Here is a 15,640-nt window from a genome sequence, read left to right on the forward strand (position 1 = left end):
GATGTGTGGATGGGATGGATGGATGGGTGGGTGGGGTGGATGGATGGATGTGTGGATGGATGGATGGATGTGTGGATGGATGGATGTGTGGATGGGATGGATGGATGGATGTGTGGATGGGATGGATGGATGGATGTGTGGATGGATGGATGGATGTGTGGATGGATGGATGTGTGGATGGGATGGATGGATGGATGGATGTGTGGATGGGATGGATGGATGGATGTGTGGATGGATGGATGGATGTGTGGATGGATGGATGTGTGGATGGGATGGATGGATGGATGTGTGGATGGGATGGATGGATGGATGTGTGGATGGATGGATGGATGTGTGGATGGATGGATGTGTGGATGGATGGATGGATGGGTGGATGTGTGGATGGGATGGATGTGTGGATGGGATGGATGTGTGGATGGATGGATGGATGGATGTGTGGATGGATGGATGTGTGGATGGGATGGATGGATGTGTGGATGGATGGATGTGTGGATGGATGGATGGATGGGTGGATGTGTGGATGGGATGGATGTGTGGATGGGATGGATGTGTGGATGGATGGATGTGTGGATGGATGGATGTGTGGATGGGATGGATGGATGTGTGGATGGGATGGATGGATGGATGTGTGGATGGATGGATGTGTGGATGGATGGATGTGTGGATGGGATGGATGGATGTGTGGATGGGATGGATGGATGGATGTGTGGATGGATGGATGTGTGGATGGGATGGATGGATGTGTGGATGGGATGGATGGATGGATGGATGGGTGGGTGGATGGATGGATGTTTGGATGGGATGGATGGATGTGTGGATGGGATGGATGGATGGATGGATGTGTGGATGGATGGATGTGTGGATGGATGTGTGGATGGGATGGATGGATGGATGGATGGGTGGGTGGATGGATGGATGGATGTGTGGATGGATGGATGTGTGGATGGGATGGATGTGTGGATGGATGGGGTGGATGGATGTGTGGATGGATGGATGGATGTGTGGATGGGTGGATGGATGGATGGGGTGGATGGATGTGTGGATGGATGTGTGGATGGATTGATGTGTGGATGGATGGATGTGTGGATGGGATGGATGGATGTGTGGATGGGATGGATGGATGGATGGATGTGTGGATGGATGGATGTGTGGATGGATGGATGGATGTGTGGATGGGATGGATGAATGGATGGGTGGGTGGGTGGATGGATGGGTGGGTGGATGGATGGATGGATGTGTGGATGGGATGGATGGATGTGTGGATGGGATGGATGGATGAATGGATGTGTGGATGGGATGGATGTGTGGATGGATGGATGGATGTGTGGATGGGATGGATGGATGTGTGGATGGATGGATGGATGGATGGGTGGGTGGATGGATGGATGGATGGATGTGTGGATGGATGGATGTGTGGATGGATGGATGGATGGATGGATGTGTGGATGGGATGGATGGGATGGATGTGTGGATGGGATGGATGGATGGATGTGTGGATGGATGGATGGATGTGTGGATGGATGGATGGATGTGTGGATGGATGGATGGATGGGTGGAGGAGCGAGGAGGAGGAGGCCGCGGGTAGGGGGAGGCCGCGGGGAGGCTGCGGGGAGGGGGAAACGGGATTGGGAGGCTGCGAGGAGGGGGAGGCCGCGGGTAGGGGGAGGCCGCGGGGAGGCTGCGGGGAGGGGGAAGCCACGGGGAAGCCACGGGAATTGGGAGGCTGCGGGGAGGGGAGGCCACGGGGAGGCCGCAGGGAGGGGGGAGGCTGCGGGGAGGGGGAGGCCACGGGGAGGAGAGGCGACGGGGAGGGGGAGGCCGCGAGGAGGGGGAGGCCGCGGGGAGGGGGAGGCCACGGGGAGGAGAGGCCACGGGGAGGGGGAGGCCGCGTGGAGGGGGAGGGCGCAGGGAGGCCACAGGGATTGAGAGGCTGCGGGGATGGGGAGGCTGCGGTGATGGGAGGCTGCGGGATTGGGAGGCTGGGGGAGGGGGAGGCCGCGGGGAGGAGGAGGCCACGGGAAGGCCACGGGGAAGGGGAGGCTACGGGGAGGGGGAGGCCACGGGGAGGAGAGGCGACGGGGAGGGGGAGGCCGCGGGGAGGGAGGGCCGCGTGGAGGGGGAGGGCGCAGGGAGGAAGAGACCACGGGGAGGGGGAGGCCACGGGGAGGCCACGGGGAGGGGGAGGGCGCAGGGAGGCCGCAGGGATTGAGAGGCTGCGGGGATGGGGAGGCTGCGGGGATGGGGAGGCTGCGGGATTGGGAGGCTGTGGGGACGGGGAGGCTGCGGGATTGGGAGGTTGCGGGGAGGGGGAGGCTGCGGGGAGGTGGAAACGGGATTGGGAGGCTGCGGGGATGGGGAGGCTGCGAGGATGGGAGGCTGCGGGGAGGGGGAGGCCGCGAGGAGGCTGCGGGGAGGGGGAAACGGGATTGGGAGGCTGCGAGGAGGGGGAGTTCGCGGGTAGGGGGAGGCCGCGGGGAGGCTGCGGGGAGGGGGAAGCCATGGGGAGGCGGAGACCACTGGGAGGGGGAGGCCACGGGGAAGCCACGGGAATTGGGAGGCTGCGGGGAGGGGAGGCCACGGGGAGGCCGCAGGGAGGGGGGAGGCTGCGGGGAGGGGGAGGCTGCGGGGAGGCTGCGGGGAGGGGGAGGCTGCGGGGAGGGGGGGGCTGCGGGGAGGGGGAAACGGGATGTGGAGGCTGCGGGGAGGGGGAGGCTGCGGGGTGGGGGAGGCCGCGAGGAGGCTGCGGGGAGGGGGAAACGGGATTGGGAGGCTGCGAGGAGGGGGAGGCCGCGGGTAGGGGGAGGCCGCGGGGAGGCTGCGGGGAGGGGGAAACGGGATTGGGAGGCTGCGAGGAGGGGGAGGCCGCGGGTAGGGGGAGGCCGCGGGGAGGCTGCGGGGAGGCGGAAGCCACGGGGAAGCCACGGGAATTGGGAGGCTGCGGGGAGGGGAGGCCACGGGGAGGCCGCAGGGAGGGGGGAGGCTGCGGGGAGGGGGAGGCCACGGGGAGGAGAGGCGACGGGGAGGGGGAGGCCGCGAGGAGGGGGAGGCCGCGGGGAGGGGGAGGCCACGGGGAGGAGAGGCCACGGGGAGGGGGAGGCCGCGTGGAGGGGGAGGGCGCAGGGAGGCCGCAGGGATTGAGAGGCTGCGGGGATGGGGAGGCTGCGGTGATGGGAGGCTGCGGGATTGGGAGGCTGGGGGAGGGGGAGGCCGCGGGGAGGAGGAGGCCACGGGAAGGCCACGGGGAAGGGGAGGCTACGGGGAGGGGGAGGCCACGGGGAGGAGAGGCGACGGGGAGGGGGAGGCCGCGGGGAGGGAGGGCCGCGTGGAGGGGGAGGGCGCAGGGAGGAAGAGACCACGGGGAGGGGGAGGCCACGGGGAGGCCACGGGGAGGGGGAGGGCGCAGGGAGGCCGCAGGGATTGAGAGGCTGCGGGGATGGGGAGGCTGCGGGGATGGGGAGGCTGCGGGATTGGGAGGCTGTGGGGACGGGGAAGCCATGGGGAGGCGGAGACCACGGGGAGGGGGAGGCCACGGGGAAGCCACGGGAATTGGGAGGCTGCGGGGAGGGGAGGCCACGGGGAGGCTGCGGGGAGGGGGAGTCCGAGGGTAGGGGGAGGCCACGGGGAGGCTGCGGGGAGGGGGAAGCCGCGGGTATAGGGAGGCCACGGGGAGGCCGCGGGGAGGGGGAGGCCGCGGGGAGGGGGAGGCCACGGGGAAGCGGAGACCACGGGGAGGGGGAGGCCACGGGGAGGGGAGTCCACGGGGAAGCCACGGGGAAGGGGAGGCTACGGGGAGGGGGAGGCCACGGGGAGGGAGAGGCCACGGGGAGGAGAGGCCACGGGGAGGGGGAGGCCGCGTGGAGGGGGAGGGCGCAGGGAGGCCGCAGGGATTGAGAGGCTGCGGGGATGGGGAGGCTGCGGTTATGGGAGGCTGCGGGATTGGGAGGCTGCGGGGAGGGGGAGGCTGCGGGGAGGGGGAAACGGGATTGGGAGGCTGCGGGGATGGGGAGGCTGCGGGATGTGGAGGCTGCGAGGATGGGAGGCTGCGGGGAGGAGGAGGCTGCGGGGAGGGGGAGGCCTCGGGGAGGGGGAGGCCGCGGGGAGGGGGAGGCTGCGGGGAGGGGGAAGCCGCGGGTATGGGGAGGCTGCGGGGAGGGGGAGGCCAAGGGGAGGCGGAGACCACGGGGAGGGGGAGGCCACGGGGAGGGGAGGTCACGGGGAAGCCACGGGAATTGGGAGGCTGCGGGGAGGGGAGGCCACGGGGAGGCCGCAGGGAGGGGGGGCCACGGGGAGGCCGCAGGGAGGGGGAGGCCACGGGGAGGAGGAGGCCACGGGAAGGCCAGGGGGAAGGGGAGGCTACGGGGAGGGGGAGGCCACGGGGAGGGGAGGCCGCGTGGAGGGGGAGGGCGCAGGGAGGCCGCAGGGATTGAGAGGCTGCGGGGATGGGGAGGCTGCGGTGATGGGAGGCTGCGGGGATGGGGAGGCTGCGGGATGTGGAGGCTGCGAGGATGGGAGGCTGCGGGGAGGAGGAGGCTGCGGGGAGGGGGAGGTCTCGGGGAGGGGGAGGCCGCGGGGAGGGGGAGGCTGCGGGGAGGGGGAAGCCGCGGGTATGGGGAGGCTGCGGGGAGGGGGAGGCCAAGGGGAGGCGGAGACCACGGGGAGGGGGAGGCCACGGGGAGGGGAGGTCACGGGGAAGCCACGGGAATTGGGAGGCTGCGGGGAGGGGAGGCCACGGGGAGGCCGCAGGGAGGGGGGGCCACGGGGAGGCCGCAGGGAGGGGGAGGCCACGGGGAGGAGGAGGCCACGGGAAGGCCAGGGGGAAGGGGAGGCCAAGGGGAGGCGGAGACCACTGGGAGGGGGAGGCCACGGGGAAGCCACGGGAATTGGGAGGCTGCGGGGAGGGGAGGCCACGGGGAGGCCGCAGGGAGGGGGGAGGCTGCGGGGAGGCTGCGGGGAGGGGGAGGCCGAGGGTAGGGGGAGGCCACGGGGAGGCCACGGGGAGGGGGAGGGCGCAGGGAGGCGGAGACCACGGGGAGGGGGAGGCCACGGGGAGGGGAGGCTGCAGGGATGGGGATGCTGCGGGCAGGGGAGGCCGCGGGATTGGGAGGCTGCGGGGAGGGGGAGGCTGCGGTGAGGGGGAAACGGGATTGTGAGGCTGCGGGGATGGGGAGGCTGCGGAGAGGGGGAGGCCTCGGGGAGGGGGAGGCCGCGGGGAGGGGGAAACGGGATGTGGAGGCTGCGGGGAGGGGGAAGCTGCGGGGTGGGGGAGGCCGCGGGGAGGCTGCGGGGAGGGGGAAAACGGGATTGGGAGGCTGCGGGGAGGGGGAGGCTGCGAGGAGGGGGAGGCCGCGGGTAGGGGGAGGCCGCGGGTAGGGGGAGGCCGCGGGGAGGGGGAAGCCATGGGGAGGCGGAGACCACGGGGAGGGGGAGGCCACGGGGAAGCCACGGGAATTGGGAGGCTGCGGGGAGGGGAGGCCACGGGGAGGCTGCGGGGAGGGGGAGTCCGAGGGTAGGGGGAGGCCACGGGGAGGCCGCGGGGAGGGGGAAGCTGCGGGGTGGGAAACGGGATTGGGAGGCTGCGGGGATGGGGAGGCTGCGGGGATGTGGAGGCTGCGAGGAGGGGGAAACGGGATGTGGAGGCTGCGGGGAGGGGGAAGCTGCGGGGTGGGGGAGGCCGCGGGGAGGCTGCGGGGAGGGGGAAAACGGGATTGGGAGGCTGCGGGGAGGGGGAGGCTGCGAGGAGGGGGAGGCCGCGGGATTGGGAGGCTGCGGGGAGGGGGAGGCTGCGGTGAGGGGGAAACGGGATTGTGAGGCTGCGGGGATGGGGAGGCTGCGGAGAGGGGGAGGCCTCGGGGAGGGGGAGGCCGCGGGGAGGGGGAAACGGGATGTGGAGGCTGCGGGGAGGGGGAAGCTGCGGGGTGGGGGAGGCCGCGGGGAGGCTGCGGGGAGGGGGAAAACGGGATTGGGAGGCTGCGGGGAGGGGGAGGCTGCGAGGAGGGGGAGGCCGCGGGTAGGGGGAGGCCGCGGGTAGGGGGAGGCCGCGGGGAGGGGGAAGCCATGGGGAGGCGGAGACCACGGGGAGGGGGAGGCCACGGGGAAGCCACGGGAATTGGGAGGCTGCGGGGAGGGGAGGCCACGGGGAGGCTGCGGGGAGGGGGAGTCCGAGGGTAGGGGGAGGCCACGGGGAGGCCGCGGGGAGGGGGAAGCTGCGGGGTGGGAAACGGGATTGGGAGGCTGCGGGGATGGGGAGGCTGCGGGGATGTGGAGGCTGCGAGGAGGGGGAAACGGGATGTGGAGGCTGCGGGGAGGGGAAGCTGCGGGGTGGGGGAGGCCGCGGGGAGGCTGCGGGGAGGGGGAAAACGGGATTGGGAGGCTGCGGGGAGGGGGAGGCTGCGAGGAGGGGGAGGCCGCGGGTAGGGGGAGGCCGCGGGTAGGGGGAGGCCGCGGGGAGGGGGAAGCCATGGGGAGGCGGAGACCACGGGGAGGGGGAGGCCACGGGGAAGCCACGGGAATTGGGAGGCTGCGGGGAGGGGAGGCCACGGGGAGGCTGCGGGGAGGGGGAGTCCGAGGGTAGGGGGAGGCCACGGGGAGGCCGCGGGGAGGGGGAAGCTGCGGGGTGGGAAACGGGATTGGGAGGCTGCGGGGATGGGGAGGCTGCGGGGATGTGGAGGCTGCGAGGATGGGAGGCTGCGGGGAGGGGGAGGCTGCGGGGAGGGGGAGGCCGCGGGGAGGGGGAGGCCACGGGGAAGCCACGGGAATTGGGAGGCTGCGGGGAGGGGAGGCCACGGGGAGGCCGCAGGGAGGGGGGAGGCTGCGGGGAGGCTGCGGGGAGGGGGAGGCCTGAGGGTAGGGGGAGGCCACGGGGAGGCCACGGGGAGGGGGAGGGCGCAGGGAGGCGGAGACCACGGGGAGGGGGAGGCCACGGGGAGGGGAGGCTGCAGGGATGGGGATGCTGCGGGCAGGGGGAGGCCGCGGGATTGGGAGGCTGCGGGGAGGGGGAGGCTGCGGTGAGGGGGAAACGATGAGGGGGAGGGGGAAGCTGCGGGGTGGGAAACGGGATTGGGAGGCTGCGGGGATGGGGAGGCTGCGGGATGTGGAGGCTGCGAGGATGGGAGGCTGCGGGGAGGGGGAGGCTGCGGGGAGGGGGAGGCCTCGGGGAGGGGGAGGCCGCGGGGAGGGGGAGGCTGCGGGGAGGGGGAAGCCGCGGGTATGGGGAGGCTGCGGGGAGGGGGAGGCCAAGGGGAGGCGGAGACCACGGGGAGGGGGAGGTCACGGGGAAGCCACGGGAATTGGGAGGCTGCGGGGAGGAGAGGCCACGGGGAGGCCGCAGGGAGGGGGGGCCACGGGGAGGCCGCAGGGAGGGGGAGGCCACGGGGAGGAGGAGGCCACGGGAAGGCCAGGGGGAAGGGGAGGCTACGGGGAGGCCAAGGGGAGGGGGAGGCCGCGGGGAGGGGAGGCCGCGTGGAGGGGGAGGGCGCAGGGAGGCCGCAGGGATTGAGAGGCTGCGGGGATGGGGAGGCTGCGGTGATGGGAGGCTGCGGGGATGGGGAGGCTGCGGAATTGGGAGGCTGCGGGGAGGGGGAGGCTGCGGGGAGGGGGAAACGGGATTGGGAGGCTGCGGGGAGGGGGAGACTGCGGGGAGGGGGAGGCCGCGGTTAGGGGGAGGCCGCGGGGAGGCTGCGGGGAGGGGGAAGCCATGGGGAGGCGGAGACCACGGGGAGGGGGAGGCCACGGGGAAGCCACGGGAATTGGGAGGCTGCGGGGAGGGGAGGCCACGGGGAGGCCGCAGGGAGGGGGGAGGCTGCGGGGAGGGGGAGGCTGCGGGGAGGGGGAGGCTGCGGGCAGGGGGAGGCCGCGGGATTGGGAGGCTGCGGGGAGGGGGAGGCTGCGGGGAGGGGGAAACGGGATTGTGAGGCTGCGGGGATGGGGAGGCTGCGGAGAGGGGGAGGCCTCGGGGAGGGGGAGGCCGCGGGGAGGGGGAAACGGGATGTGGAGGCTGCGGGGAGGGGGAGGCTGCGGGGTGGGGGAGGCCGCGGGGAGGCTGCGGGGAGGGGGAAACGGGATTGGGAGGCTGCGGGGAGGGGGAGGCCGCGGGTAGGGGGAGGCCGCGGGTAGGGGGAGGCCGCGGGTAGGGGGAGGCCGCGGGGAGGGGGAAGCCATGGGGAGGCGGAGACCACGGGGAGGGGGAGGCCACGGGGAAGCCACGGGAATTGGGAGGCTGCGGGGAGGGGAGGCCACGGGGAGGCTGCGGGGAGGGGGAGTCCGAGGGTAGGGGGAGGCCACGGGGAGGCTGCGGGGAGGGGGAAGCCGCGGGTATAGGGAGGCCACGGGGAGGCCGCGGGGAGGGGGAGGCCGCGGGGAGGGGGAGGCCACGGGGAAGCGGAGACCACGGGGTGGGGGAGGCCACGGGGAGGGGAGTCCACGGGGAAGCCACGGGGAAGGGGAGGCTACGGGGAGGGGGAGGCCACGGGGAGGGAGAGGCCACGGGGAGGAGAGGCCACGGGGAGGGGGAGGCCACGGGGAGGCCGCAGGGAGGGAGGAGGCTGCGGGGAGGGGGAGGCTGCGGGGAGGGGGAGGCCGAGGGTAGGGGGAGGCCACGGGGAGGCTGCGGGGAGGGGGAAGCCGCGGGTATAGGGAGGGCGCGGGGAGGCTGCGGGGAGGGGGAGGCCGCGGGGAGGGGGAGGCCACGGGGAGGCGGAGACCACGGGGAGGGGGAGGCCACGGGGAAGCCACGGGAATTGGGAGGCTGCGGGGAGGGGAGGCCACGGGGAGGAGAGGCCACGGGGAGGGGGAGGCCGCGGGGAGGGGAGGCCGCGTGGAGGGGGAGGGCGCAGGGAGGCCGCAGGGATTGAGAGGCTGCGGGGATGGGGAGGCTGCGGGGATGGGGAGGCTGCGGGATTGGGAGGCTGCGGGGAGGGGGAGGCTGCGGGAAGGGGGAAACAGGATTGGGAGGCTGCGGGGATGTGGAGGCTGCGGGGATGTGGAGGCTGCGAGGATGGGAGGCTGCGGGGAGGGGGAGGCTGCGGGGAGGGGGAGGTCTCGGGGAGGGGGAGGCTGCGGGAAGGCCAGGGGGAAGGGGAGGCTACGGGGAGGGGGAGGCCACGGGGAGGGGAGGCCGCGTGGAGGGGGAGGGCGCAGGGAGGCCGCAGGGATTGAGAGGCTGCGGGGATGGGGAGGCTGCGGTGATGGGAGGCTGCGGGGATGGGGAGGCTGCGGAATTGGGAGGCTGCGGGGAGGGGGAGGCTGCGGGGAGGGGGAAACGGGATTGGGAGGCTGCGGGGAGGGGGAGACTGCGGGGAGGGGGAGGCCGCGGTTAGGGGGAGGCCGCGGGGAGGCTGCGGGGAGGGGGAAGCCATGGGGAGGCGGAGACCACGGGGAGGGGGAGGCCACGGGGAAGCCACGGGAATTGGGAGGCTGCGGGGAGGGGAGGCCACGGGGAGGCCGCAGGGAGGGAGGAGGCTGCGGGGAGGGGGAGGCTGCGGGGAGGGGGAGGCCGAGGGTAGGGGGAGGCCACGGGGAGGCTGCGGGGAGGGGGAAGCCGCGGGTATAGGGAGGGCGCGGGGAGGCTGCGGGGAGGGGGAGGCCGCGGGGAGGGGGAGGCCACGGGGAGGCGGAGACCACGGGGAGGGGGAGGCCACGGGGAAGCCACGGGAATTGGGAGGCTGCGGGGAGGGGAGGCCACGGGGAGGCCGCAGGGAGGGAGGAGGCTGCGGGGAGGGGGAGGCTGCGGGGAGGGGGAGGCCGAGGGTAGGGGGAGGCCGCGGTTAGGGGGAGGCCGCGGGGAGGCTGCGGGGAGGGGGAAGCCATGGGGAGGCGGAGACCACGGGGAGGGGGAGGCCACGGGGAAGCCACGGGAATTGGGAGGCTGCGGGGAGGGGAGGCCGCAGGGAGGGAGGAGGCTGCGGGGAGGGGGAGGCTGCGGGGAGGGGGAGGCCGAGGGTAGGGGGAGGCCACGGGGAGGCTGCGGGGAGGGGGAAGCCGCGGGTATAGGGAGGGCGCGGGGAGGCTGCGGGGAGGGGGAGGCCGCGGGGAGGGGGAGGCCACGGGGAGGCGGAGACCACGGGGAGGGGGAGGCCACGGGGAAGCCACGGGAATTGGGAGGCTGCGGGGAGGGGAGGCCACGGGGAGGAGAGGCCACGGGGAGGGGGAGGCCGCGGGGAGGGGAGGCCGCGTGGAGGGGGAGGGCGCAGGGAGGCCGCAGGGATTGAGAGGCTGCGGGGATGGGGAGGCTGCGGGGATGGGGAGGCTGCGGGATTGGGAGGCTGCGGGGAGGGGGAGGCTGCGGGAAGGGGGAAACAGGATTGGGAGGCTGCGGGGATGTGGAGGCTGCGGGGATGTGGAGGCTGCGAGGATGGGAGGCTGCGGGGAGGGGGAGGCTGCGGGGAGGGGGAGGTCTCGGGGAGGGGGAGGCTGCGGGGAGGCTGCGGGGAGGGGGAAGCCGCGGGTATAGGGAGGCCGTGGGGAGGCTGCGGGGAGGGGGAGGCCGTGGGGAGGGGGAGGCCACGGGGAGGCGGAGACCACGGGGAGGGGGAGGCCACGGGGAGGGGGAGGCCACGGGGAGGGGAGGCCACGGTGAAGCCACGGGAATTGGGAGGCTGCGGGGAGGGGAGGCCACGGGGAGGAGGAGGCCACGGGAAGGCCACGGGGAAGGGGAGGCTACGGGGAGGGGGAGGCCACGGGGAGGAGAGGCCACGGGGAGGGGGAGGCCGCGAGGAGGGGAGGCCGCGTGGAGGGGGAGGGCGCAGGGAGGCCGCAGGGATTGAGAGGCTGCGGGGATGGGGAGGCTGCGGTGATGGGAGGCTGCGGGGATTGGGAGGCTGCGGGATTGGGAGGCTGCGGGGAGGGGGGGCCACGGGGAGGCCGCAGGGAGGGGGGAGGCTGCGGGGAGGGGGAGGCTTGCGGGGAGGCTGCGGGGAGGGGGAGGCTGCGGGGAGGGGGAGGCCGAGGGTAGGGGGAGGCCACGGGGAGGCTGCGGGGAGGGGGAAGCCGCGGGTATAGGGAGGCCGCGGGGAGGCTGCGGGGAGGGGGAGGCTGCGGGGAGGGGGAGGCCACGGGGAGGCGGAGACCACGGGGAGGGGGAGGCCACGGGGAGGGGAGGCCACGAGGAGGGGGAGGTCACGAGGAGGCCGCGGGGAGGGGGAGGCCACGAGGAAGCTACGGGGAGGGGGAGGCCACGAGGAAGCCACGGGGATTGGGAGGCTGCGGGGAGGGGGAGGCCACGGGGAGGCCGCGGGAAGGGGGAGGCTGCGGGGAAGGGGAGGCCACGGGAAGGCTGCGGGGAGGGGGAGGCTGCGGGGATGGGGAGGCCGCGGGTAGAGGGAGGCCACGGGGAGGCTGCGGGGAGGGGGAGGCCTCGGGAGGCCGCGGGGAGGGGGAGGCCACGAGGAAGCCATGGGGATTGGGAGGCTGCGGGGAGGGGAGGCCACGGGGAGGGGGAGGCCGCGTGGAGGGGAGGCCGCGTGGAGGGGGAGGCTGCGGGGAGGGGGAAACAGGATTGGGAGGCTGCGGGGATGTGGAGGCTGCGGGGATGTGGAGGCTGCGAGGATGGGAGGCTGCGGGGAGGGGGAGGCTGCGGGGAGGGGGAGGTCTCGGGGAGGGGTAGGCCGCGGGGAGGCTGCGGGGAGGGGGAAGCCGCGGGTATAGGGAGGCCGTGGGGAGGCTGCGGGGAGGGGGAGGCCGTGGGGAGGGGGAGGCCACGGGGAGGCGGAGACCACGGGGAGGGGGAGGCCACGGGGAGGGGGAGGCCACGGGGAGGGGAGGCCACGGTGAAGCCACGGGAATTGGGAGGCTGCGGGGAGGGGAGGCCACGGGGAGGAGGAGGCCACGGGAAGGCCACGGGGAAGGGGAGGCTACGGGGAGGGGGAGGCCACGGGGAGGAGAGGCCACGGGGAGGGGGAGGCCGCGAGGAGGGGAGGCCGCGTGGAGGGGGAGGGCGCAGGGAGGCCGCAGGGATTGAGAGGCTGCGGGGATGGGGAGGCTGCGGTGATGGGAGGCTGCGGGGATTGGGAGGCTGCGGGATTGGGAGGCTGCGGGGAGGGGGGGCCACGGGGAGGCCGCAGGGAGGGGGGAGGCTGCGGGGAGGGGGAGGCTGCGGGGAGGCTGCGGGGAGGGGGTGGCTGCGGGGAGGGGGAGGCCGAGGGTAGGGGGAGGCCACGGGGAGGCTGCGGGGAGGGGGAAGCCGCGGGTATAGGGAGGCCGCGGGGAGGCTGCGGGGAGGGGGAGGCTGCGGGGAGGGGGAGGCCACGGGGAGGCGGAGACCACGGGGAGGGGGAGGCCACGGGGAGGGGAGGCCACGAGGAGGGGGAGGTCACGAGGAGGCCGCGGGGAGGGGGAGGCCACGAGGAAGCTACGGGGAGGGGGAGGCCACGAGGAAGCCACGGGGATTGGGAGGCTGCGGGGAGGGGGAGGCCACGGGGAGGCCGCGGGAAGGGGGAGGCTGCGGGGAAGGGGAGGCCACGGGAAGGCTGCGGGGAGGGGGAGGCTGCGGGGATGGGGAGGCCGCGGGTAGAGGGAGGCCACGGGGAGGCTGCGGGGAGGGGGAGGCCTCGGGAGGCCGCGGGGAGGGGGAGGCCACGAGGAAGCCACGGGGATTGGGAGGCTGCGGGGAGGGGGAGGCCACGGGGAGGCCGCGGGGAGGGGGAGGCTGCGGGGAAGGGTAGGCCACGGGGAGGCTGCGGGGAGGGGGAGGCCGCGGGGAGGGGGAGGGCACGGGGAGGCGGAGACCACGGGGAGGGGGAGGCCACGGGGAAGCCACGGGAATTGGGAGGCTGCAGGGAGGGGAGGCCACGGGGAGGCCGCAGGGAGGGGGAGGTCACGGGGAGGCCGCGGGGAGGGGGAGGCCACGAGGAAGCCACGGGGATTGGGAGGCTGCGGGGAGTGGGAGGCCACGGGGAGGCCACGGGGAGGGGGAGGCCTTTAGGTGCCTTTTGGCAAACTCCAAGTGGGCTGTCATGTGCCTTTTACTGAGGAGTGGCTTCCGTCTGGCCACTATACCATAAAGGTCTGATTGGTGGAGTGCTGCAGAGATGGTTGTCCTTCTGGAAGCTTCTCCCATCTCCACAGAGGAACCCTAGAGCTCTAGAGTGACCATCGGATTCTTGGTCATCTCCCTGACCAAGGCCCTTCTCCCCTGATTGCTGAGTTTGGCCGGGTGGCCAACTCTAGGAAGAGTCTTGGTTTTTGGTCTGACATGCACTGTCAACTGTGGGACCTTATATAGACAGGTGTGTGCCTTTCCAAATCATGTCCAATCAATTGAATTTACCACACTTGGAATCCAATCAAGTTGTAGAAACATCTCAAAGATGATCAGTGGAAACAGCATTCACCTGAGCTCAATTTAGAGTCTCATAGCAAAGGGTCTGAATACTTATATAAATAAGGTCTTTCAAGTTTTTTCTTTGTAATACATTTGCAAAATTATTTTAAAAACACTTTTCACTTTTTCATTATGGGGTATTGTGATGTCATTATGGGGTATTGTGATGTCATTATGGGGTATTGTGATGTCATTATGGGGTATTGTGATGTCATTATGGGGTATTGTGATGTCATTATGGGGTATTGTGATGTCATTATGGGGTATTGTGATGTCATTATGGGGTATTGTGATTTCATTATGGGGTATGGTGATGTCATTATGGGGTATTGTGATGTCATTATGGGGTATTGTGATTTCATTATGGGGTATTGTGATGTCATTATGGGGTATTGTGATGTCATTATGGGGTATTGTGATTTCATTATGGGGTATTGTGTTTAGATTGATGAGGAAAAACATGTATTTAATCCATTTTAGAATAAGGCTGTAAGGTAACAGAATGTGGAAAGTCAAGGGATCTGAATACTTTCCGAATGCACTGTATCACCAGTAGTAGCCTACATTAATTCCCATAATTTCTAATCTGCAATGTTTGTTTGGTTACGGTAATTTCTGTTAATGGTTTCAATATATTATTATTACAGTAATTTACCGTTCTCGTTGTCGGATTGGACACGTTTTGCAGAACTCACAACATACACTTATGAGAAACACGTTTTGGTTTATTTCATTCCATTTATGAGTTTTGTCAATTTATTGATAGTCTTTTGTTTGAAATGCTCCAGTCAATATTGGGTAAGGTCACGCACCTGATTACGCATATAGAAGTAGGACTAGTCTACTTGGCCTGCTCACAAATGTAGGCCTATAAATGTGCCTATTTGGGGATGTCTGATAGTATTTCTGATTGTCTTAACTCACCACCACTAATGAACTGTGGAGCTTCTCAAAGTAATTTTTTCTTCACCTCAAACAGCAAGTAAACAAACTCTGCTTTTATTTAGAATCCATTGAGAATGACAATTGTTCCTCAAAGTATTTGAACAATATTTCCAGCTCTCTCCCTTTCAATAACCACTCGGCACAGAGGGAACATGACATGCTCTGATCCAGTGGAAACGTCATAAAATACCTAAATGAAATGAAACTGTTCCAGTAAAATGTACATATGAAAATCATAACTGGAACGCAGATTGGTAGAAATGGTAAGATAACTTGGCACTCTAAATGGAAAAGTAGAAATGGTAAGATAACTTGGCACTCCAAATGGAAAAGTAGAAATGGTAAGATAACTCGGCACTCTAAATGGAAAAGTAGAAATGGTAAGATAACTTGGCACTCCAAATGGAAAAGTAGAAATGGTAAGATAACTTGGCACTCCAAATGGAAAAGTAGAAATGGTAAGATAACTTGGCACTCCAAATGGAAAAGTAGAAATGGTAAGATAACTTGGCACTCCAAATGGAAAAGGTTGCCGACCACTGGTGTAGCACTATACCGGCAACTTCAGGAGCCTAAGGGCAGAATACGCAAAGTCCAGCAGCCGCAAGAGGAAGGTCGGGAGCAGGGTTTTCTTTCTTCTGGTTAGGCTATCGTGATCTCTGTCTCCCTTGAGTCATTTGTGTGTCTTGATTATTTAATCAAACAGCATGCTTAAAGCACCAGACAAGTTCATTACATATAGCCTAGTTGATTTTATACAAACACATAGGGTGTGTCTATGTATGAAAAAAATCACAATTAAAAATGTCAATCAATGTAGAAAAGACTACTCTTGGACGAACATGTTTTTTTTTAGTCGGGGACAGCCCTAGTAGAAATTAGCTTTAGATGCCCCAACCAATTCTGAGGGAGGACCCCCAGATCCACTGCCAGGTTATGTCCCCCCCACTTCTAAAACCAAAGTTGTACCCCTGTGGATAGATGTCGAAAAGGGGTAACAGAAGATGAATTAAAACTACAATAATGTAAAGAATGGAGCTAATGCGTCCTGTGACATTTTCACAAATATTACTAGATTTTTATGAAATGTATGTTTGAAGTGCTCTAAGAATTAGCCTACTTTCGATGAGAACATTACTGTTTTCAACGGCCACCTTGTCGGAGAGAGATTTACACGGTTATCAAAACGTCACGCCAGCATAAACCCACACAAAACATCGTCCTTATTTCACATAGAAATGTAAACTATAGATCTATCATTCTACTCGAAAGCAAGTCTAAGAAGCGGTGGATCTGATATATGTGTGCTATATCTATGCTTCTTACTTTTTTGTTTGAGCAACCTGTACTTTCAGTTTTGTACACCAACTTTAAACAGCT

General features: G+C 67.9%; 1 protein-coding gene across 1 annotated transcript; it reads right to left on the reverse strand.

The window, feature by feature from the left end:
* Positions 1 to 2,040: 2,040 nt before the first annotated feature.
* LOC118941373 (proline-rich protein 36-like) lies at positions 2,041 to 14,139 on the reverse strand. The gene is made up of 28 exons (XM_036953843.1): positions 14,128 to 14,139; positions 12,721 to 12,864; positions 12,348 to 12,595; positions 11,709 to 11,846; positions 11,488 to 11,656; positions 11,156 to 11,403; positions 10,502 to 10,653; positions 10,136 to 10,356; positions 9,740 to 9,862; positions 9,289 to 9,411; positions 9,084 to 9,223; positions 8,780 to 9,000; positions 8,236 to 8,444; positions 7,837 to 8,010; positions 7,631 to 7,753; positions 7,271 to 7,549; positions 6,838 to 7,113; positions 6,538 to 6,684; positions 6,135 to 6,339; positions 5,732 to 5,936; positions 5,477 to 5,682; positions 4,963 to 5,278; positions 4,651 to 4,846; positions 4,178 to 4,513; positions 3,575 to 3,944; positions 3,099 to 3,475; positions 2,684 to 2,935; positions 2,041 to 2,376 (listed from the first exon to the last, which is right to left on the reverse strand). Exons 1-28 carry the CDS (start codon positions 14,137 to 14,139, stop codon positions 2,041 to 2,043), a joined length of 5,946 nt encoding a protein of 1,981 aa, XP_036809738.1.
* Between the last annotated feature and the right edge of the window lie 1,501 nt (positions 14,140 to 15,640).

Source organism: Oncorhynchus mykiss, chromosome 19 (assembly GCF_013265735.2).
Source record: "Oncorhynchus mykiss isolate Arlee chromosome 19, USDA_OmykA_1.1, whole genome shotgun sequence".
In the NCBI taxonomy this organism is placed as follows: Eukaryota; Metazoa; Chordata; class Actinopteri; order Salmoniformes; family Salmonidae; genus Oncorhynchus; species Oncorhynchus mykiss.